Genomic DNA, 24,382 nt, shown 5'->3' with positions numbered 1-24,382 from the left:
GTCAGTGAGCACAGGGGGTGATGGGTGAGTGGGACTGGGTGTGAGTTAGGACATGGGGCAGTGAGCACAGGGGGTGATGGGTGAGCGGGACTCGGTGTGAGTTAGGACATGGGGCAGTGAGCACAGGGAGTGATGGGTGAGCGGGACTCGGTGCGAGTTAGGACACGTGGTCAGTGAGCACAGGGGGTGATGGGTGAGTGGGACTGGGTGTGAGTTAGGACACGGGGCAGTGAGCACAGGGGGTGATGGGTGAATGGGACTTGGTGTGATTTAGGACACGGGGCAATGAGCACAGGGGGTGATGGGTAAATGGGACTTGGTGTGAGTTAGGACACAGGGCACAGGGGGTGATGGGTGAGTGGGACTGGGTGTGAGTTAGGACACGGGATCAGTGAGCACAGGGGGTGATGGGTGAGTGGGACTGGGTGTGAGTTAGGACACGGGGCAGTGAGCACAGGGGGTGATGGGTGAGTGGGACTGGGTGTGAGTTAGGACACGGGGCAGTGAGCACAGGGGGTGATGGGTGAGTGGGACTGGGTGTGAGTTAGGACACGGGGCAGTGAGCACAGGGGGTGATGGGTGAGTGGGACTGGGTGTGAGTTAGGACACGGGGCAGTGAGCACAGGGGGTGATGGGTGAGTGGGACTGGGTGTGAGTTAGGACACGGGGCAGTGAGCACAGGGGGTGATGGGTGAGTGGGACTGGGTGTGAGTTAGGACACGGGGTCAGTGAGCACAGGGGGTGATGGGTGAGTGGGACTTGGTGCGAGTTAGGACACGGGGGCAGTGAGCACAGGGGGTGATGGGTGAGTGGGACTGGGTGTGAGTTAGGACATGGGGCACAGGGGGTGATGGGTGAGTGGGACTGGGTGTGAGTTAGGACACGGGGGCAGTGAGCACAGGGGGTGATGGGTGAGTGGGACTGGGTGTGAGTTAGGACACGGGGTCAGTGAGCACAGTGGGTGATGGGTGAGTGGGACTTGGTGCGAGTTAGGACACGGGGGCAGTGAGCACAGGGGGTGATGGGTGAGTGGGACTGGGTGTGAGTTAGGACATGGGGCACAGGGGGTGATGGGTGAGTGGGACTGGGTGTGAGTTAGGACACGGGGTCAGTGAGCACAGGGGGTGATGGGTGAGTGGGACTGGGTGTGAGTTAGGACACGGGGCACAGGGGGTGATGGGTGAGTGGGACTGGGTGTGAGTTAGGACACGGGGGCAGTGAGCACAGGGGGTGATGGGTGAGTGGGACTGGGTGTGAGTTAGGACACGGGGTCAGTGAGCACAGTGGGTGATGGGTGAGTGGGACTGGGTGTGAGTTAGGACACGGGGCAGTGAGCACAGGGGTGATGGGTGAGTGGGACTGGGTGTGAGTTAGGACATGGGGCACAGGGGGTGATGGGTGAGTGGGACTGGGTGTGAGTTAGGACATGGGGCAGTGAGCACAGGGGGTGATGGGTGAGCGGGACTCGGTGTGAGTTAGGACATGGGGCAGTGAGCACAGGGGGTGATGGGTGAGTGGGACTAGGTGTGAGTTAGGACATGGGGCACAGGGGGTGATGGGTGAGTGGGACTCGGTGTGAGTTAGGACACGGGGCAGTGAGCACAGGGGGTGATGGGTGAGTGGGACTGGGTGTGAGTTAGGACACGGGGACAGTGAGCACAGGGGGTGATGGGTGAGTGGGACTGGGTGCGAGTTAGGACACGGGGCAGTGAGCACAGGGGGTGATGGGTGAGTGGGACTGGGTGTGAGTTAGGTCACGGGGGCAGTGAGCACAGGGGGTGATGGGTGAGTGGGACTGGGTGTGAGTTAGGACACGGGGTCAGTGAGCACAGGGGGTGATGGGTGAGTGGGACTGGGTGTGAGTTAGGACATGGGGCAGTGAGCACAGGGGGTGATGGGTGAGTGGGACTGGGTGTGAGTTAGGACACGGGGCAGTGAGCACAGGGGGTGATGGGTGAGTGGGACTGGATGTGAGTTAGGACATGGGGCAGTGAGCACAGGGGGTGATGGGTGAGCGGGACTCGGTGTGAGTTAGGACATGGGGCAGTGAGCACAGGGGGTGATGGGTGAGTGGGACTAGGTGTGAGTTAGGACATGGGGCACAGGGGGTGATGGGTGAGTGGGACTCGGTGTGAGTTAGGACACGGGGCAGTGAGCACAGGGGGTGATGGGTGAGTGGGACTGGGTGTGAGTTAGGACACGGGGACAGTGAGCACAGGGGGTGATGGGTGAGTGGGACTGGGTGCGAGTTAGGACACGGGGCAGTGAGCACAGGGGGTGATGGGTGAGTGGGACTGGGTGTGAGTTAGGTCACGGGGGCAGTGAGCACAGGGGGTGATGGGTGAGTGGGACTGGGTGTGAGTTAGGACACGGGGTCAGTGAGCACAGGGGGTGATGGGTGAGTGGGACTGGGTGTGAGTTAGGACACGGGGCAGTGAGCACAGGGGGTGATGGGTGAGTGGGACTGGGTGTGAGTTAGGACACGGGGCAGTGAGCACAGGGGGTGATGGGTGAGTGGGACTGGATGTGAGTTAGGACATGGGGCAGTGAGCACAGGGGGTGATGGGTGAGTGGGACTGGGTGCGAGTTAGGACACGGGTCAGCCGAGTTTTGGATCACCTCGAGTTTACGGAGGGTAGAATGTGGGAGGCCGGCCAGGAGTGTGTTGGAATGGTCAAGTCTCGAGGTAATCCAGTTGAACAATTTCAGACTACAACCTCTGCCCCGATTTGCCCCATGGCGGGTGTTAGGATTTCGCCACCGCCCGCTCCCGCTCCCGCTCCCGCTACCGCTACCGCCCACGGAGCCGCCACCACCGGAGCGTGCGCACTGAGCGCGGAGTGATTGTACTTGCGGCTAATTATAATATTCTAATAGGGGGCGGGTCCGAGCTAATTAGAATATTCAGGAAAGGCGGGGCCCCGCGGTGATGTCACGAGGCGGTGTCGCGCGTGCGCAATGCGCCATAGCAACAGCGGCTGGGCCGCAGAGCCTCGGGCCGGGAGCGGGATGGCGGAGGCCGGCGGCTGCGGGGACGGCGAGGGTCAGAGGCGGCGGAGGAATCGGAGCGGCCCCGGGCTGCTGGCACTGGGTAAGGCACAGCCCCAGAACCCGCGATTGGGGGAGTGCCCCCACCCCCGGGCCCCGACCCCGGCCCCCGGCTCCCCACCCCCCGGGCCCCGGGCCCCCGATCCGCGGCCCCCCACCCCCCGGGCCCCCACTCACCGGTCCCCACCCCCCGGGCCCCGGGCTGCTGGCACTGGGTAAGGCTCAGCCCCAGAACCCGCGATTGGGGGAGTGCCCCCACCCCCGGCCCCCGATCCGCGGCCCCCCACCCCCCGGGCCCCGGGCCCCCACCCCCCCGGGCCCCCACTCACCGGTCCCCACCCCCCGGGCCCCGGGCCCCCACTCACCGGCCCCCCACCCCCCGGGCCCCGGGCCCCCACTCACCGGTCCCCCACCCCCCGGCTCCCCACCGCCCGGGCCCCGGCCCCCGGCTCCCCACCCCCCGGGCCCCCACCCCCCGGGCCCCGGCTCCCCACCCCCCCGGGCCCCGGCCCCCGATCCGCGGCCCCCCACCCCCCGGGCCCCCACCCCCGGCTCCCCGGGCCCCCACCCCCACCCCCCGGGCCCCCACCCCCCGGGCCCCCACCCCCCGGGCCCCCACCCCCCGGGCCCCCACCCCCGGCTCCCCACCCCCCGGCTCCCCACCCCCCGGGCCCCCACCCCCCGGCTCCCCACCCCCCGGGCCCCCACCCCCGGCTCCCCGGGCCCCCACCCCCCGGGCCCCGGCTCCCCACCCCCCGGGCCCCCACCCCCGGGCCCCGGCTCCCCACCCCCCGGCTCCCCGGCTCCCCACCCCCCGGCTCCCCGGGCCCCCACCCCCCGGGCCCCCACCCCCCGGCTCCCCACCCCCGGGCCCCGGCTCCCCACCCCCCGGCTCCCCGGGCCCCCACCCCCCGGGCCCCGGCTCCCCACCCCCCGGGCCCCCACTCCCCGGGCCCCGGCTCCCCACCCCCCGGGCCCCCGGCTCCCGGCTCCCCACCCCCCGGGCCCCGGCTCCCGGCTCCCCACCCCCCGGTCCCCCACCCCCGGGCCCCCCACCCACCGGGCCCCGGCTCCCGGCTCCCCACCCCCCGGCCCCCGGTCCCCCACCCCCCGGCTCCCCACCCCCCGGTCCCCCACCCCCCGGGCCCCCCACCCACCGGGCCCCGGCTCCCCACTCCCCGGCCCCCGGCTCCCCACCCCCCGGGCTCGCCCCCTCACTACTCACTCCCCCCCCCCCCCCCACCTCCTTGCCCCTCCTCGCTCCCCTTCACTACCCTCACTCCTCGCCTCTCCCGCCCCCCCCTCACTCCCCCCCCTCACTTCCCCCCCCCCCCACACTCCCCCTCCCTCACTCCCCCCCCCCCACACTCCCCCCCCCCCCCCACTCCCCCCCCCCCCCCTCACTCTCCCCCCCCCCCTCACTCCCTCCCCCACACTCCCCCTCCCCCACGACACCTCTCTTTCCCCCCCCCCTGCTGTCCAGCTGTGTGGCGATCGGTGTCTCAGTCCGGATCCGGATTGTCAGAGTGTACCCGGTCCTGGTCCCAGCAGCAATCACTGGATGGGGATCAGGGCTGCCCCCAGATATTGTCCGAGTGAGGTTCAGCTGATCCAGTGCTGGTCACTCTGCATCTCAGCTTGTTTTATCTGCGCTCAGTTTTTTCCCCCTCATTCATTGCATTGAGTGACCGTTTCTCTTTCCTGGCCTATTCTACAATGATCAGTATCCGGATGTGTTTAATTGAGTGTGTCCGCCGGTAGGTGAGTACCTAAGTTATGGGATCAGATTCAAGGAAGAACTTTAATTTTTGTAGTAGCTGCTCACATCTGTCCCAAAGTCCTTCACACCCAGTGAATCCTGTGTAACCAATCTGCACTGCTAGGCCCCAGACACAGCAAATGGATCAATTGATATCTTCCTGGTGTTGGTTGAGAGTCCTGGGACAGGTTCCTCTACAATCTTACACTGATGTTAAACCTCTCACCGGAAAGATGATTGCTGCACTGATTCTAGCTTCTAACTGGTGCACGTGTTTAAGGTACCCACACCTTGCTGCCTGGGGGCCTATGATTTGTCAGAACACTGGATCAAAGCCATGAATGCCGCAGTGTTTTATTGACACACCCGAGGCATGGAATTTCCTTTCCTGGGCCTTGTCATGTCAGTTTCATATCTAACCGTTCACACTGGCTCATCCACCTCTCCGATCAACAGGCCAGCAATTCCCGGAAACACAAACCTGCTCTCCCTCAATTACATTCTTCCTGTTGGCGTGTGACTAGAACATTCCAACTGCATTTAATCTCTGTTAGGTTTGTTTTGTGACATCTGTTCAAAAACTAGCTGAAGACCCATGGCCTTGCTGCTAGTATGGGGCAGTTTCACCTAAACTGGCCCTATCTGGCATTCCCAGTGGGCAGGTGGTCTGAATAGTCACTTGGAGGCTGATTGGTGAGTTCTACCATGGGAGCTCACTGTATCCTCTAATCTCAATGTCTTAACAACCTATATGTCTATAGTGCCATAAACATAGTACAGTTAAACCTCCCTTATCCAGAACTCCCTTATCTGGAACCACCCCTCGTCCAGAACCATTCCTGGCCACCGGGTGGCGCATGCACAGAACTCCCGACATGAACAAATTGAAGTCCTTACTCGCTTCCGACTCCCGCAATCGTTGGCCTGACCCCGTGATCCACAGCGCCCCCCCAACCCCATGATATCTCTGCCGCACTCTCAACCCCAAGCCAGCCAGCCCCAATATCCCCTTGCTCAGTACCTGTACCATCCAATTTAACGTGACCACCCCTCGTCTGGAAAAATCCCTTATCTGGCACAGTGCTGGATAAGAGAGATTCAACCTGTAAACGCACATCACAAACAAAAATTGCCACCGAGCTAACGATGGAGACACTGGGACAGGTCAAGCTTGGTCAAAGATAGGTTTTAAGAATATCTTAAATGGAAGTGAGGTTTAGGGAGGGAATTCCAGAGCTTCGAGCCTAGATGGCTGAAGGCACGACCACCAATGGTGGGAGATCACTTGACCAGAATTCGAGGTCAGGCAAACTAATAAAAGCTGACTTGCTTTCTTTTCTCAATTTTTTTTTAAGATTGTCCAGTTGTAATTTGATGTTTTATCTTCGCAAATATTTTAGAGCTTTGATATTTTTTTCTAAATGAGGAGCACGATGTGTGTGTGCTGTGGACTCTGTAACAAGCCTGATTCTGCTCTACCCCAATCTGGGCGCTGCCCTGTTAGTATCACTGAAGGGAGGGGCTGAGTGTAGGTTTCACACGGAGCGCGACAGGACACATTCCCAGCAGTGACTCATCAATCCTTTCCATGCCAGCGTAGTCCGGGGAAATTAATGATTTACTGCCAATCTTGGGCGGGCAATTTTGAACGGCATTTCTTGTAACTTGTTGGTTTTCCCGCCTAGCTCTACCTCCCATCACCTGCCCCGTCTAAACGCCTGCCTTCATCACCAAATCACACTCTCCCTTTTCTCCCTCACCCTACTCCTCTGGTACAGTCCCCATCGAAGATCTCGCCTTGTCCATACCCTCCCTGCTTTTCTCTCAGCTTCTGCACTTTTACTCCACATTCTCGGTGATTGTCCTCCCTGAACCTCCATCACTCCCAGCAGTGACACTGCTCTACTTCATTGGCTGTGAAGTACTTTGGGACAAGGGGTGGTAAAAGATGGTACAGAAAAGTAAGTTATTTTTCCCTTTCCTTTCGTATAAGCACCCACAGTCTCAGCTACCCCCTTGAGTTGCCATTTCACGTGACCTCTCTATGCCCCAGGCAAGGACATTTCCAATTACTTCCTTGTTTCCCTCACCACACTCATCCTCCTGCCCACTTCCCCACCACAAATGTAGCTGGAAGTGGATTTGGAATAGGATTTGTCGTCAAGGCCCCATGCCCTGAAATTCCCGACTTGTCCCCTGCACCGCTCCATGTCCTTATGACCATTTGACCAACCGCTCACTGTCCATTCCTTATCTAACTGAGTTCTGAGAAGCTTTTGCAACGGTTTCTAGATCAATGGTGTTTTTTCTAGTGTTTCTGCCGGAGCCGAGGGAGACTGTGCTGCCACAGTTGGTGATGCACAAGTTGGTGAGCCACTCGGCAGGCAGTATTAGCCTGCAGGCTGCACTTTGTACACGGGCACAGTTGCCATATTGGATCCTGTCAGCATCATCATAGGCAGTCGCTCGGAGTCGAGGATGACTTAATCCTGTAGCTCGGCTCAACTCTCGCACTTGTTAAGTCATATTATTGTTCCCTAACTTTGTGCTTCTCTTTTAGATCAAGTTAGTGAGCAGATCATGCAGACAGGAGCCACACTTCTGCGCGGGTACGTGTCCGTTTTAATTTGATTCAATACTTGCTCCTAAGTAGTCTGGGCTCTGGAGTCTAGTTCTGGTGATTTAGCTGCCAATCTGGCCACTACTCCGATTTACCTAGTGGGGAGTCGGTCTGAATAGTTCGGAGGGCTGCTTCAGGTCATTGTTGTTGGGAAGTGTTTGACTCCTCTCGTTATCCCAGGAGCCTCGCCTTCAGTCTGGAACTCTCCCAAAGCTAGGAATGTGGCTTTGGCACGGCAGGCTAGTTAGTGCAGTGAGAATACACCCAAGGTTCCCCAGGATTCACTCCCAGCCTCCGGCCTTGTTGTCAGGAACCAGACGATGGGCAGCTGGTTCTCTAGGAGTGGAGTAGAGTAGGACGTACCCGAGTTAGTGGTTGGTTTGAGAGGTCGTGGGACGCCCAGACATGAGGGCAGTGTTTGTAGAATAAATACACACGTAAGCTGCAAGTGGTAAAATGTAGTTTGAATGTTGATGTGGAGCCATTTCACCGAACCGCTGACAGTTGAATTATTGGTGTTAGTTGAGTCCGTGAGAATCGGGAGTGAGCAGGAGGCCGCACTAACGGCGGAAATAGGCAGAGGTTAAGTGAAGAGCTTACTGCTAGCAGAGAGCTGATGGGCCGAATAGGCTCCTCCTGCGTTGGAATTTCTGGGAGAGTAATGATTTTTACATTTCAGATTTATCGTAGATCGGACGACTCGAGGTGCCGAAGGTTCTGAAGCAGTGTTAACCATCACCGAGCTCGGGGGCAAAGAGGATGAACTGTGTAACCCCAACGTAAAGCGTCTTGGGGTTTGCCTGCGACAGATCGGGGACGAGCTTGACGGAAATGTGGAGTTGCAGAGGTTAGGAGCAATCCAGCAGAGGCTGCGGCCTATTGAAGGGAGCCAGGACTGGGACCTCCTGACCTGGCCGGTGGAGGGGAGGGGGGCGGCCTGAACGCCCTGCCAGAGGATGGAGGGGACTTTAATCCCATCACTCGGTCGGGATAGAGTCCAGAGGGACACTAAACCGAAACCTAAACCTAAACCTAAACCTGACTCTCTGAAGCAACCAGTCCTCTCTAAGCAGTTAATCCAGTTCCCTGATTCAATGTCCGTTGTTTCACAGGCTGTTTGTGTTGTGCAGAGTCCCTGTTTATGAAGGGCGAGACCCTGTGAGATTTCAGCCTGTGATTCTGTACAAAATGCTGCATTGAACAATGTTGCAGGTCGTGATTTGAAAACTCTGCAACAACTGCAGCAGGTGATGGGCGCGGAACGATTCCAGTCTTGTGCCCAGGAATCCCCTGCATGACTTGTATTACCTCAGTAATATATTGGCATGGATGGAGGATTGGCTAACTAACAGAGTCGGGATAAATGGGTCATTCTCAGGTTGACAAATAGTGACTAGTGGGGTGCCACAGGGATCGGTGCTGGGACCTCAACTATTTACAATCTATTTAAATGACTTGGAAGAAAGGATCGAGTGTAATATAGCCAAATTTGCTGACGATACAAAGATGGGTGGGAAAGCAAGTTGCAAGGAGGACACAGAATCTGGAAAGGGATATAGACAGGTTAAGTCAGTGGGAAAACATTTGGCAGATGGAGTATAATGTGGGAAAATCCACTTTGGTAGGAAGAATAGAAATGCAAAATATTATTTAAATAGAATGCTGCAGTACAGAGGGACCTGGGATCCTTGTACATGAAACACACAGTTAGTATGCAGGTACAGCAAGTGATCAGGAAGGCAAATGGAATGTTGGCCTTTATTGCAAGGGGGATAGAGTATAAAAGCAGAGAAGTCCTGCTCCAACTGTACAGGGTATTGGTGAGGTCACACCTGGAGTACTGCATACAGTGTTGGTCTCCGTATTTAAGGAAGGATGTACTTGCATTGAAGGCAGTTGAGAGAAGGTTCACTAGGTTGATTCTGGAGATGAGGGGGTTGTCTTCTGAGGAGTAGGCCAATCGGCCCCTCGACCCTGCTCCGCCATTCAATAAAATCATGACTGGTCTGATCATGGACTCTGCTCCACTTCCCCGCCCGCTCCCTGTAACCTTTACTTCTGTTTATCGCTCAAAAATCTGTCTTATCTTCGCCTTAAATATACTCAATGACCCAGCCTCCACAGCTCCCTGGGGTAGAGAATTCTATAGATTTACAACACTCAGAGAAAAAATTTCTCCTCATCTCAGTTTTAAATGGGCGGCCACTTATTCTGAGACTATGTCCCCTAGTTTTAGTTTCCCCTATGAGTGGAAATATCCTCTCTGCATCCACCTTGTTGAGCCCCCTTATTATCATAAGTTTCAATAAGATCGCCTCTCATTCTTTTGAACTCCAATGAGTATAGGCTCAACCTACCCTCATAAGTCAACCCCCTCATCTCTGGAATCAATCTAGTGAACCATCTCTGAACAGCCTCCAATGCAAGTGTATCCTTCCTTAAATACGGAGACCAAAACTGTACGCAGTACTCCAGGTGTGGCCTCACCAATACCCTGTACAGTTGTAGCAGGATTTCTCTGCTTTTATACTCCATCCCCCTTGCAATAAAGGCCAACATTCCATTGGCCTTCCTGATATCTTGCTGTACCTGCATACTAACTTTTTGTGTTTCATGCACAAGGACCTCTAGGTCCCTCTGTACTGCAGCATTTTGCAATTTTTCTCCATTTAAATTATAATTTGCTTTTCTATTATTTCTGCCAAAGTGGATAACTTCACATTTTCACACATTCTACTCCATCTGCCAAATTTTTGCCCACTCAGAGACTGTCCATATCCCTTTGCAAATTTTTTGTGTCCTCTTCACAATTTGCTTTCCCATCCATCTTTGTATCATCAGCAAACTTGGCTACATTACACTCGGTCCCTTCATCCAAGTCATTAATATAGATTGTAAATAGTTGAGGCCCCAGCACCGATCCCTGCAGCACCCCACTAGTCACTGTTTGCCAATCAGAAAATGCCCCATTTATCCAACTCTCTGTTGTCTGTTAGATAGCCAATCCCCTCTCTATGCTGATATATTATCCCCAACCCCGTGAGCTTTTATCTTGTGCAGCTGTACTCATTGGAGTTTAGACGAATGAGAGGTGGTAGAAATATAGAAAATAGGTGCAGGAGTAGGCCATTCGAGCCTGCACCGCCATTCAATGAGTTCATGGCTGAACATGCAACTTCAGGACCCCATTCCTGCTTTCTCGCCATATTCCTTGATCCTCCTAGTAGTAAGGACTACATCTAACTCCTTTTTGAATATATTTAGTGAATTGGCCACAACTTTCTGTGGTAGAGATTTCCACAGGTTCAAAACTGTCTGGGTGAAGAAGTTTCTCCTCATCTCGGTCCTAAATGGCTTACCCCTTATCCTTAGACTGTGACTCCTGGTTCTGGACTTCCCCAACATTGGGAACATTCTTCCTGCATCTAACCTGTCTAAACCCGTCAGAATTTTAAATGTTTCTATGAGATCCCCTCTCATTCTTCTGAACTCCAGTGAATACAAGCCCAGTTGATCCAGTCTTTCTTGATATGTCAGTCCCGCCATCCCGGGAATCAGTCGGGTGAACCTTCGCTGCACTCCCTCAATAGCAAGAATGTCCTTCCTCAAGTTAGGAGACCAAAACTGTACACAATACTCCAGGTGTGACCTCACCAAGGCCCTGTACAACTGTAGCAACACCTCCCTGCCCCTGTACTCAAATCCCCTCGCTATGAAGGCCAACATGCCATTTGCTTTCTTAACCGCCTGCTGTACCTGCATCAATGACTGATGTCCCATGACACCCAGGTCTCGTTGCACCTCCCCTTTTCCTAATCTGTTACCATTCAGATAATAGTCTGTCTCTCTGTTTTTACCACCAAAGTGGATAACCTCACATTTATCCACATTATACTTCATCTGCCATGCATTTGCCCACTCACCTAACCTATCCAAGTCACTCTGCAGCCTCATAGCATCCTCCTCGCAGCTCACACTGCCACCCAACTTAGTGTCATCCGCAAATTTGGAGATACTACATTTAATCCCCTCGTCTAAATCATTAATGTACAATGTAAACAGCTGGGGCCCCAGCACAGAACCTTGCGGCACCCCACTAGTCACTGCCTGCCATTCTGAAAAGTCCCCATTTACTCCTACTCTTTGCTTCCTGTCTGACAACCAGTTCTCAATCCATGTCAGCACACTACCCCCAATCCCATGTGCTTTAACTTTGCACATCAATCTTACTGAAACATATAAGATTCTGAGGGGACTTGACAGAATATGCAGAGAGGGTATTTCCCCTTGTGGGGGAATCTAGAATTAGGGGGCATAGTTTCAGAATAAGGGGTCACCCATTTAAGACGGAGATGAGGGGGAATTTCTTCTCCGAGGGTCGTGTGTGGAATTTTCTGCCCCAGAGAGCTGTGGGGACTGTCACTGAGTATATTCAAGGCGGAGATAGAATGATAAGGGAGTCGGGGGTTATGGGGAACAGGCAGGAAAGTGGAGTTGAGGCCAAGATCAGATCAGCCATGATCTTATTGAATGATGGAGCAGGCTCGAGGGACTGAATGGCTGACTCCTATTCCTATTATGTTCTTGCCTTGTGGAGATCGGGTCCCGATTGTTGATCCTTCGACGTAGAACAAACTGGGAGTGAACACGACCACACGCTGGCACACCGTACCATGCCTTGTCTGAATTCTCGGCCCAATTCCTGCCTTTTCCAAATCTGCTTAATGGTTATACTAGTCAGCCTGGTTATACTAGTGAGCCTGGTTATACTAGTGAGCCTGTTAATGTGAGCTTCCTTCTGCACACAGGATGATCGACAGCATCGGTTCGCAGTGCCCCAAAGAGACATTTTTCAGAGTGGCCAAGGAACAGTTTGCTGATGGAGTCATCAACTGGGGGAGAGTGGTGACTCTCTTCTACTTTGCCTGCAAGCTGGTTGTGAAGGTATGGCAGCAGCAGTCTAACTAATCCGTACTCTGGCAGCACCCCGGGGCAGGACTGTTCTGATCCAGTGCTGCAAGAGTGACGTCCAAAATATTCATCAAATAAAATAGCTTCCTGATACCTGGCAGTAATTCCCAGACACCCAGACCTGGGGCAGGTAACAACACAACACTGAACCTCCAGTGGGATTAATGCATCAGACACGGAGGGAGGGAGAGGGGAAGGGAGGGGAGGGGAAGGGAGCGTGCGGAGGGAGGGAGGGAGGGAGGGAGGGAGAGCGGAGCGGAGGGGGGAGAAGGGAGAGAGGGGTTGTTGGCCGAACAGGGCGAGAGAGGATCCCGAGTGTAAAGGGGCTGAGCCACGAGGGAAGGTTAGATAAACACGAGCTGCACAATTTAAATAAAAAGGTTAAAGGGGCTACATAATAAAGCCAGCATGTTACATGAGGAGGCCGGGTTAAATTGGAATCTAAATGTGAAAAGTAAATTTAAAACCGATACTACAGTTGGATGTTAGGATAGGGAGAATCGGGGGAGGATAGGGAGAGGCTTCGATGGGAGAGTTAGTGGACTACATAAGAACGTAAGAAATAGGAGCAGGAGTCGGCCATTCGGCCCCTCGAGCCTGCTCCGCCGTTCAATAAGATCATGGCTGATCTGATCTTGGACTCAGCTCCACTTCCCTGCCCGCTACCCATAACCCTTGACTCCCTTATCATTCAAAAATCTGTCTATCTCCGCCTTAAATATATTCAATGACCCAGCCTCCACAGCTCTCTGGGGTAGAGAATTTCACAGATTCACGACCCTCTGAGAAAAGAAATTCTTCCATTTCGGTTTTAAATGGGCAACCCTTTATTCTGAGACTATGCCCCCAGTTCTAGATTCCCCCACAAGGGGAAACATCCTCTCTGCATCTACCCTGTCAAGTCCCCTCAGAATCTTATATGTTTCAATAAGATCACCTCTCATTCTTCTAAATTCCAATGGGTATAGGCCCAACCTGCTCAACCTTTCTTCATATGACGACCCCTTCATCTCAGGAATCAACCTCGTGAACCTTCTCTGAACTCCCTCCAATGCAAGTATATCCCTCCTTAAATAAGAAAAGTATTCCAGGTGTGGCCTCACCAATACCCTGTACAGTTGTGGCAGGACTTCTCTGCTTTTATACTCTATCCCCCTTGCAATAAAGGCCCACATTCCATTTGCCTTCCTGATCACGTGCTGTACCTGCAGACTAACTGTTTGTGTTTCATGTACAAGTACCTACTGCAGCATTTTGTAATCTCTCCCCATTTAAACAATAATTTGCTTTTTTATTTTTCCTACCAAAGTGGATAACCTCACATTTTCCCACATTGTACTCCATCTGCCAAATGTTTGCCCACTCACTTAGCCTGTCTATATCCCTTTGCAGATTCTTTGTGTCCTCCTCACAACTTGCTTTCCCATCCATCTTTGTATCGTCAGCAAACTTGGCTACATTACACTCTGTCTCTTCATCCAAGTCATTAATATAAACAGCACTGATCCCTGTGGCACCCAACTAGTTATAGTTTGCCAACTTGAAAATTACTTATTTATCCCGACTCTGTTTTCTGTTAGTTAGCCAATCCACTATCCATGTTAATATATTAACCCCAACCCCATGAACTCTTATTTTGTGCAGTAATCTTTTATGTGGCACCTTATCGAATGCTTTCTGGAAATCCAAACACACGACATCTACTGGTTTCCCCCCCACTTATCCACCCTGCTCATTACATCCTTAAAGAACTCAAATTTGTCAAACATGATTTCCATTTCATAAAACCGTGCTGACTCTGCCTGACTGCATTATGATTTTCCAAATGTCCTGCTACTGCTTCCTTACTGATAGACTTCAGCATTTTCCCAGTGACAGATGTTAGGCTAACTGGTCTATAGTTCCCTGCTTTCTGTCTGTCTCCTTTCTTAAATAGGGGCATTACATTTGCAATTTTCCAGTCCGCTGGGACCCCTCCAGAATCCAGGGAATTTTGGCAGATTACAATCAATGCATCCACTATCTCTGTAGCCACCTAGGATGTAGGCCATCAGGTCCAGGGGACTTGTCCACCTCTAGTCCCTGTTAATTTGCCTAGTACTTTTTCTCCAGTGATCGTGATTGTTTTACGTTCCTCCCCCCAATAGCCCCTTAATGATCAATTATTGGGATGCTTTTAGTGTTCTCTACCGTGAAGACCGATACAAAATATTTGTTCAAAGTCCCTGCCATTTCCCTGTTTCCCGTTATTAATTCTCCAGTCTCATCGTCTAAGGGATCAACGTTTACTTTTGTGACTTGCTTCCTTTTTATATACCTGTCGAAGTTCTTACTGCCTGTTTTTGTATTTCTTGCTAGTTTGCTCTCATAAGCTATCTTCTCTAACAATTTTTTTAGTTGTTCTTTGCCGGTTTCTAAACATTTCCCAATCCTCAGGCCTTCCACTGTCCTTTGCTACATTGTATGCCTTTGTTTTCAATATGGTACCATCCTTTACTTCCTTAGTTAGCCAGGGATGGTTCATCCTTCTCTTAGCGTCTTTTTTTCTCACTGAAATAAATCTTTGCTGAGAGTAATGAAATATTTCCTTAAATGTTTGCCACTGCTTTTCTACCATCTTACCCTTTAATATATTTTCCCAGCCCACTTTAACCAACTCTGCCTTCATACCTTTGTAATTACTTTTTATTTAAGTCCAGGACACTAGTTTGAGACCTAGCTTTCTCACCCTCAAACTGAATTTGAAACTCTACCATGCTATGATCACTCTTCCCCAGAGGATCCTTCACTACGAGAGCATTAATTAATCCAGACTTGTTACACATTACCAGATCTAAAATAGTCTGCTCCCTGGTTGGTTCCATAACGTATTGTTCCAAGAAACCATCCCACATACACTCTCTGAACTCTTCCTCAAGACTACCTTTGCCAATTTGATTTGTCCAATCAATATGAAGATTAAAATCGCCCATGGTTATTGCTGTAGCTTTCTTACAAGCCTCCATTATTTCTTGATGTATACGCTGTGCTACAGAGTGGCTACTGTTTTGGGGGCCTGTAGACCACTCCCACCAGTGACTTCCTACTCTTATTATTTCTTATTTCCACCCAAACTGATTCTACATCTTGATCTTCTGAGCCAATATCATTTATCACTGCTGCACTGATCTCATCCTTTATTAACAGAGCTACCCCACCTCCTTTTCCATTTCTGCCTATCCTTAAGAAATGGCAAATACCCCATAATATTCAGTTCCCATCCTTGGTCACCTTGCAACCACATCTCTGTAATAGCTATCAGATCATACCCATTGATTTCTACTTGTGCCGTCAACTCATCTATCTTGTTACGCATGCTGTGTGCGTTCAGACATACAGCTTTTAATTTTGCCTTATGTGTATACACTCTGTCCCTTCCTGTCGCACTCTGGTTATCATTCCCTCTATCGCTACCCTGCACATTTGCCTTCTCCTTTCACAATTCCTCTCACCTGAACCTTCCTCCCCCCCCACTGTTTAATTTAAAGCCTTATCTGCAGCCCTAGTAGTTCGATTTGTCAGGACTGTGGCTCCAGCCTGGTTCAAGTGAAGCCTGACTAGAGGGATGGGCTTCGATGGGAGAGTTAGGGGACTGGAGGGATGGGCTTCGATGGGAGAGTTAGGGGACTGGAGGGATGGGCTTCGATGGGAGAGTTAGGGGACTGGAGTGATGGGCTTCGATGGGAGAGTTAGGGGACTGGAGGGATGGGCTTCGATGGGAGAGTTAGGGGACTGGAGGGATGGGCTTCGATGGGAGAGTTAGGGGACTGGAGGGATGGGCTTCGATGGGAGAGTTAGGGGACTGGAGTGATGGGCTTCGATGGGAGAGTTAGGGGACTGGAGGGATGGGCTTCGATGGGAGAGTTAGGGGACTGGAGGGATGGGCTTCGATGGGAGAGTTAGAGGACCTGAGTGATGGGCTTCGATGGGAGAGTTAGGGGACTGGAGGGATGGGCTTCGATGGGAGAGTTAGGATATTGGAGGGATGGGCTTCGATGTGAGAGTTAGGGGACTCGAGGGATGGGCTTCGATGGGAGAGTTAGGGGACTGGAGGGATGGGCGAGTTAGGGGACTGGAGGGATGGGCTTCGATGGGAGAGTTAGGGGACTGGAGGGATGGGCTTCGATGGGAGAGTTAGGATATTGGAGGGATGGGCTTCGATGGGAGAGTTAGGGGACCTGAGTGATGGGCTTCGATGGGAGAGTTAGGGGACTGGAGGGATGGGCTTCGATGGGAGAGTTAGGATATTGGAGGGATGGGCTTCGATGGGAGAGTTAGGGGACTGGAGGGATGGGCTTGTTGTGGACAAGCTCCTACTTGTTCCAGTCTGCTGTGTGGGTGGTGAGGTTAACTTGTATAATTGAACTCTGCTCTTTGTGACTGTATCAGAAGCTTATCTGGGAAATTAATCTCCAGTGCTTGCTGCAGTTACTTGTGGCCTTTTGTTCCGTGTTGTATTGGCGTGAAAGCAAGTTGTGCTATGATGATGATGACTCCGCCATCTACAGTTACACTGCACACACAGTGGAGGGAGCTACTGTCGACCAGCTTCCCACCTATGTACGGCTGTTGAGGCCAGCCGTGCGGATTTACTGTGGGCTCTGTTCTGTGTGAAACAGTAAACAGTGGAAACTGGGATGCTGTGAAATTGAAGGGAACTTTTCACCTTTGTCCCACCACAGCTGACTGATTCTCTCTCCTCTCTCGCGCTCTCTCTCTCTCTCTCTCTCTCTCTCTCCTCTCTCTCTCTCCTCTCTCTCTCTCCTCTCTCTCTCTCTCTCTCTCTCTTCTCTCCTCTCTCTCTCCTCTCTCTCTCCCTCTCTCTCCTCTCTCTCTCCTCTCTCTCTCCTCTCTCTCTCCTCTCTCTCTCTCCTCTCTCTCTCTCTCTCTCTCTCTCTCCTCTCTCTCTCTCCTCTCTCTCTCTCTCTCTCTCTCTCTCCTCTCTCTCTCTCCTCTCTCTCTCTCCTCTCTCTCTCCTCCCTCCCTCCCCTGATCCAACAATCAAACTCCTGGGATTTGAATTAACATTTAACGGCATTACCATCGTCTAATCCCCCACCATCAACATCCTGGGGGTCACCATTGACCAGAAACTTAACTGGACCAGACACATAAATACTGTGGCTACAAGATCAGGTCAGAGGCTGGGTATTCTGCAGCGAGTGTCTCACCTCCTGACTCCCCAAAGCCTTTCCCCCATCTACAAGGCACAAGTCAGGAGTGTGATGGAACACTCTCCACTTGCCTGGATGAGTACAGCTCCAACAACACTCAAGAAGCTCGACACCATCCAGGACAAAGCAGCCGCTCGATCGACACGCTACCCACCACCTTCAACACTCACTCCCTCCACCACCGGCGCCCCCTGGCTGCAGTGTGTACCATCTACAAGATGCACTGCAGCAACTCACCAAGGCTTCTTCAGCAGCACCTCCCAAACCCGCGACCTCTACCCCCTAGAAGGACAAGGGCAGCAGGTGCACGGGAACACCACCACCTCCACGTTCCCCTCCCAGTCACACACCATCCCGACTGGGAAATATATCGGCCATTCCTTCATCGTCGCTGGGTCACAATCCTGGAACTCCCTCCCTAACAGCACTGTGGGAGTACCTTCACCACACGGACTGCAGCAGTTCGAGAAGGCGGCTCACCACCACCTTCTCAAGGGGCAATTAGGGAGGGGCAATAAATGTCGGCCTGGCCAGCGACGCCCACATCCCGGAACGAATAAACTCGAGTTAGTGGATGCTGCAGATGGCTTTAACTAGCCAACTGGTTAATGAGAGCAGGTTAGGGTCGCAGACTCTGAACATATTGCGGGAAGTTTCATCGTGTGATGGCCAGCTGCCCCACCCCCGCGCTCCTGCCATTAATTGTCCAATGTGTAAACGTTCGCGCTGCTCCTCCTGCCAATTGGAAAGCGAGTGACTCTTATCTGATTGGATGATTCTTGGCTGTCGGTCAAACAGTCCCTTTTCCCATCTCCGATATTTCCATAACTATTAAACAAAAGTGTTCAAAGGAAATGGCAAGTGTTTTGTTTACTGGCCCAATGATTTTATTGCCGGGTTGCTCACTGACTCCAGGACAATGCTGGAGAATTTATACCCTGGAACCAGGCTGGTCCCACCTCCGATACAGCGAAGCCCTCACCCAGCAGGCTGATGGGTGACCCACTGACTGCAAGCTGTGAACTCTTGGACCCACAGCCGAGCGCCCCAATTCACCAGTCTCTGGATTGGTGTCCCTCACACTGAACTGTTGCACTCGCCACTTGTCAAAGTGCCCGTTGATTGGCCCCAGGAGCTGAGTCTGCGCACAGCAAGATTCACTGTGGGAGGGTCGTGTTGTAGGCACCTGAAATATCCCTTTAAGGTGAATGTCTAATAAATTATGTCTCATTATTTCTAGGCCATGTGCCAGAAGATTCCAGAACTGATCCAAACTATAATCAGCTGGACTATGGAATATATCCAGGAGAATATCCTGCGCTGGATTCGGGAGCACGGGGGCTGGGTGAGTGGCCACACCAGCATGTTGTCTCTGGGATTTATCTCATGCTTTGGATAGCCCTGGGTGTGGGTAATAACAGGCTGGTGACTGACCCGTGGTACTAGCCCCAACACTCAGCTCTGGTGATAGTGAAGGATGAACTTCAAGTGTGAAACCGCCAGGATTGTTCCCTGTGGAGTGTATCCGGACACAGTAGCCTCGGGGAGAAGTGCTGGTCAACACATGTCTGCCACTGGGGCTGGCAGCAGGAGGAGCATAACTCCCCTCATCATCTTTGGAAAAAGTACCATGGGATCTTTTACATCCACCTAAGAGGTCAAACGGCCTTGGATTAACATCTCGTCTAAAACAGGGCCCCTCCGACAGTGCGGCACTCCCTCAGTACTGCCCCTCCAACAGTACGGCGCTCCCTCAGTACCGCCCCTCCGACAGTGCGGCACTCCCTCAGTACTGCCCCTCCAACAGTGCGGCGCTCCCTCAGTACTGCCCCTCCGACAGTGCAGCACTCCCTCAGTACTGCCCCTCCGACAGTGCCGCACTCCCTCAGTACTGCCCCTCCGACAGTGCGGCGCTCCCTCAGTACTGCCCCTCCGACAGTGCGGCGCTCCCTCAGTACTGCCCCTCCGACAGTGCGGCGCTCCCTCAGTACTGCCCCACCGACAGTGCGGCACTCCCTCAGTACTGCCCCTCCGACAGTGCGGCGCTCCCTCAGTACTGCCCCTCCGACAGTGCGGCGCTCCCTCAGTACTGCCCCTCCGACAGTGCGGCGCTCCCTCAGTACTGCCCCTCCGACAGTGCGGCGCTCCCTCAGTACTGCCCCTCCGACAGTGCGCCGCTCACTCATCACCGTCCCTCCAGACATTGCGGTGCTCCCTCGGTACTGCACTGGAGTGTCGACCTGGATTATATCTCTGGAGTGGAGCTGGTGAGGTTGTGACTTGAGCTGTGCTGAGTATTTTACCAATAAGCTCAATGGTGATCCTGAAGTCTGATCCTGAAGTCTAATCCACAAATCAAACCGCAAGCTGGACCCTGGTAAAGATGAACATAAATTGAGGAGGGATTGGATAGGTGAGTCAAATTAGTGCGAAAGCCCGAGCCTCTCTTGTGATAGGCTGATAATATGCCAGCTCTGAGCTGGCTGCACTATGGCCCTGCGTGTGGAAGCTGTTTCCATTGATTGTAGCTCCAGATATCCAGATCCTTGTGTGTAAAGTCCCCACAAGTCACTGTCCCTGAAAACTCAGGTGTTTTGGATGTGGAACGGAAGTGCCATGTTTTCGTTTGGTCTAACCTGGTTTTGGTGTTTGTTTTGCAGGAAGCTCTCTTGGGCACGCCAACCTGGCAAACTATCAGCATCTTCACACTGGGAGTCATCACCACTCTGGTGGTGCTGCGATGGAAATCTTCCTGAAGCAATGCTCGGAGCCCAGGGGAGCAGCAGAGGAGGGCGGCTGGGGTGACGGGACCTGCTCAGAGCAGCTGAAACAGCCATGGACCATCTCCTCATCGAGGCCATGGTGCAGATTCCAGCAATTTGAGTTCATTTCTTCTCCCCAATTAGGCAGATGCCCCTTGCCTGTGCAGCCTGGGGGTCCCCTGTGACTGAGGGTTCCATGTGGTTTCTCTGAGGAGCTGGTGGATTGTGTTCTGAATAACGGGTGTCTATCCGCATCTTGGGATGAGGGGAGTGCGGGAGGGGTGGGGGGCAGGGGAGGGGAATGGGATCAGTTTTAACTACCAGCTCTCCAATATTCTGTGGTATTGTTCCTTACAGAGAGCCTTGCTCTGTACGATTTGCGGTAAAGTTACTTTATCATAAGTAATAGGCTAATGAAGCGGGTGTGGCATGGGGCAGTACGAGTGCTGATTGAACCCCTGGGCATTGATCAAGGTGTCCATCACATAAGGCGTGTTTAGAGGTCCCAGCTTCACATCTTCAGAAGGAACAGCTTCCGATCGAAGTTCAAACCCCAGGGGCCGAAATTACCCACCGCCCGAAACAAGTCGCACCAACTGTTTCCGGTGTGTTCCGGCTGGAGAAATTCAGCACTGTGGGGGCGGAGTGGGGGCAGGGTGGGGGCGGGGCGGGAGTTGGCGGGGGCAGGGCTGGAGTGGGGGTGGGGGCGGGGCGTGGGTGGGAGTTGGTGGGGGCGGGGCGGGAGTTGGTGGGGGCGGGGCTGGTGGGGGGCGGGGTGGGAGTTGGTGGGGGCGGGGTGGGGTGGGTCGGGGGCGGGGCTGGTCGGGGGCGGGAGTTGGTGGGGGCGGGGCTGGTCGGGGGCGGGGTGGGAGTTGGTGGGGGCGGGGCTGGTCGGGGGCGGGGCGGGAGTTGGTCGGGGGCGGGGCGGGAGTTGGTCGGGGGCGGGGCGGGGCTGGTCGGGGGCGGGGCGGGGCTGGTCGGGGGCGGGGCTGGGCGGGGGCGGGGCTGGGCGGGGGTGGGGGCGGGGCTGGTCGGGGGCGGGCCGGGCCGGGGTGGAGTGACGGACGCTGTGAGGCTCAGCGCGTGCTGACACGTCACAATGTCTCTCCCCATCGGTTAAAGGGGAGGGCCACTGAGAACTCAGCAGCCACTTTAGTGGCAAACATTGGGCCATCAGGAGGGAGGGTTTTGGCCGGGCCAGGGGCCTGGCACCGAGAGGAGTGCCAGGCTGCCTGTTGGCGGCCCGACCTGGCAGTTGGCCGACAAAAAGAAATAGCACGGCATCACCGGCAGCTCCACCTCCCCTTTAAGGGCGGCCGTGCCACCAAACCAGAGAGTACCGGTGGCACTGCCACTCCCGCGGGGCACCGACCGGTGGCACTGCCACTCCCGCGGGGCACCGACCGGTGGCACTGCCACTCCCGCGGGGCACCGACCGGTGGCACTGCCACTCCCGCGGGGCACCGACCGGTGGCACTGCCACTCCCGCGGGGCACCGGCACTGCCACTCCCGCGGGGCACTGACCGCCGGCACTGCCACTCCCGCGGGGCACCGGCCGCCGGCACTGCCACTCCCGCGGGGCACCGACCGGCGGCACTGCCACTCCCGCGGGGCACTTTTGGGAAAGGGGTCGGCGTGTGCTCACCGCTTTGGGACAACGGGCGGAGAGGTCCCCGACACCGCTCCGAACCTGAGGAAGGGCAGTGTCTAAAACGGCGGAGACCCGCGGCCGACCAGAGGCCTATAGAAAGGGGCAATTTTGGGCCCTCGGTGTCCGCTGCCTCCGGCAATGTTCAAATGTTGTATGAAGCGAGGAAGCCATTGTGGAAATGTTGCCGATATTCTCGGGATCGTGTTTTGTGAGGTATTCGTGGTGTAACATGAGATTGATGCACACACTTAGCCTTTAGTTTTTTCACGATGAGGGGAGAGGCTGCCTTGTGATCAGGGCTATGGGGGCTGGTCAGGCCGAGTTTGCTGTGGTTTAACCCTTTGCTCACTGGCTATTGTTGCCTTTTTCAGATAAAATAAAAATTCTTTGCCAACGGGAGGCATTTTAAACCAGCTGAGAAAATGGGAACAACTGAGAATTTTACACTTTGTTGCAAGTAAATGCAAGCTTTAGCAGCAGTGAATAATGTGCTGGCCGTACTGAGAGTCACAGTGAGTTAACCCAGCACCAGCAGGTTTTCTGCTCCTGCCCAATGCCTGCTCCCTCTGCCTTAACCTCTTTTCTTAGAGAAAACCATCTTTAGAAAGTGAAAAAACTCACTTGGTGCAGTGGGCCATGGGTCAAATCGCCTGCCCTCCACCCCCGCCTTGCCCACAATCTCCCTTGCCCTGCCCCCCTGGAGATGGGGGGAAATCTGAGCCTATTCCACCATAGGTGGCCTTGTAATGGTACTGCGTCCTCTGGCCTTTCAGCCACTGAGCAGCATGGTGATGGGAGCTGCACATGGGGTGGAGCAGAATTACAATGGCGGAGGGTTGTAGAAACTCAGTTCCTTACTCTGATTTTGAGTGGATAACTCATTTTTGAGATTTCAGGCCAAAATCTGCACTTGTGTCCATGAAAGCTTCCCTCATAATTCCCGCTCCCTACCCGCCTGCCCCCTCTGATGCCCCACCAGTCTGGCTCCGGGGCTTGAGCTCCCTGCCCGCTCACCCGGGGTTTCGCTGTTTAGCGATGTGGGTTTGGGGTTCACAGGTCGTGGACACGCTTTGCACACTCCTTCCTCGGGTGGAAATGGCTCGCGCTAAAGGGCAGGATCAGGAGGACTTGGGATCTTGTTGGTGGACACAGGTACAGGATGGGGTCCAGTGGTCGGGCTCTGAATTGGGCCGTGTGGAGAATCTTAGGAGCGATGGTCACATGCTGTCATCTGAAATCTCGAGGAATGTGATTGTGATCATTGTGCAGAGGATGCCTTCATGGAAAGAATGATCAACTCCACCTAACAGCGAGGAATCTGCCATTTTAAATGTTTTTAATTAAAGAACCGTTGCAAGCCTTTATTCCCGTTGGACACTGACTTGGCCGCATGCTCCTCTTGTGAATTGAATAATTCCCCTCAGTCTTTTACATATAACACGGTTACTGCAACAATGACACATCGGCAAGGAATTGTTTGAAGTAGTTGTGTGTGATTGTTTAAGCATCTGAGAGTCTGAAGCTGAACAGATGTCCCTCTGGGTATCCATACATCACCGGCTATATTGAACCGAGTGTCTCTTCCTGACGGTTAACTTCTACATTGGTTTAGGTCAATGTGGATAATGCAAAAGTCTATCTGCCTTTAATATATGCGCAGTGATTACAGAGCAGTATCTCCATTGCACTAAACCACATGTTGCGTGTAGCCATCATTCCACAAATACTTTGCCCTCAATATCCAAAACCCAGGGCATGGGGACTCTCCAGGGAGGGGATTCGAACCTGTGGGTCAGGCTTGGGTGGGAGGGGTGAAGTGCCCCATTTGTCATGGTATTGGGAGCCCAGTGCCCACTCTATCGATTTATCTACCAGTCTGCTGCTGCTCTGAAGCTGTGTGTTGTATCCATGACTTCTTTCAATTGCCTTAGCTTTTTTATATAAAAATGTGAAATGATCTTATTCCTGTAAGCATTTCAGGAGCAATGAATTTTGTTCCGGTTCAGTTCTGTTCCTGTATTTTTAACCATTGGGAAACCCTTGAGCCAGGCCCCTTGCGGACTTCATGTTTGGTGCTGTTTCTGACTTGTGTAGCAGGTGTTGGCCACAATGACGTGGCATGTAGCTCCCTGCCCTGCGTGTGGTTTGGTCTCTCCGTACAGTGCCTGTTCTGGTACCTGCTCTTGAACCTCCCCCAGTCGACATTGGACCATCGGTTCAGAGGGGTGAGTCCTATCTCGTGACTTTGTTTAAAAGTACGAGGAAACAAAGCTTTGGTGCCGTAATTATCCTTAGCGAGGATAATTTTCAGATTATCTTCTTTGGCATGTCCTAACTCTGGGATTTTATAATCTTGT

At 53.7% G+C, this 24,382-nt stretch overlaps 1 protein-coding gene across 2 annotated transcripts; it reads left to right on the top strand.

Moving 5' to 3' along the window:
• Positions 1-2,962: 2,962 nt before the first annotated feature.
• On the top strand, positions 2,963-20,665 carry LOC139230082 (apoptosis regulator BAX-like). Of its 2 annotated transcripts, none has more exons than XM_070861884.1 (6): positions 2,963-3,091; positions 7,368-7,416; positions 8,107-8,274; positions 12,236-12,371; positions 18,852-18,956; positions 20,272-20,665. In XM_070861884.1, exons 1-6 carry the CDS (start codon positions 3,010-3,012, stop codon positions 20,365-20,367), a joined length of 636 nt encoding a protein of 211 aa, XP_070717985.1. In that variant the 5' UTR covers positions 2,963-3,009; the 3' UTR covers positions 20,368-20,665. The 2 variants fall into 2 exon arrangements, with proteins under 2 accessions (XP_070717985.1, XP_070717986.1); XM_070861885.1 differs by lacking the exon at positions 2,963-3,091 and adding an exon at positions 3,248-3,263.
• Positions 20,666-24,382: the final 3,717 nt, after the last annotated feature.

Source organism: Pristiophorus japonicus, chromosome 19, assembly GCF_044704955.1.
Source record: "Pristiophorus japonicus isolate sPriJap1 chromosome 19, sPriJap1.hap1, whole genome shotgun sequence".
Lineage (NCBI taxonomy): Eukaryota > Metazoa > Chordata > Chondrichthyes > Pristiophoridae > Pristiophorus > Pristiophorus japonicus.
Note: the sequence above shows the minus strand (reverse complement) of the source record. Positions and strands in the feature narration are given on the sequence as shown.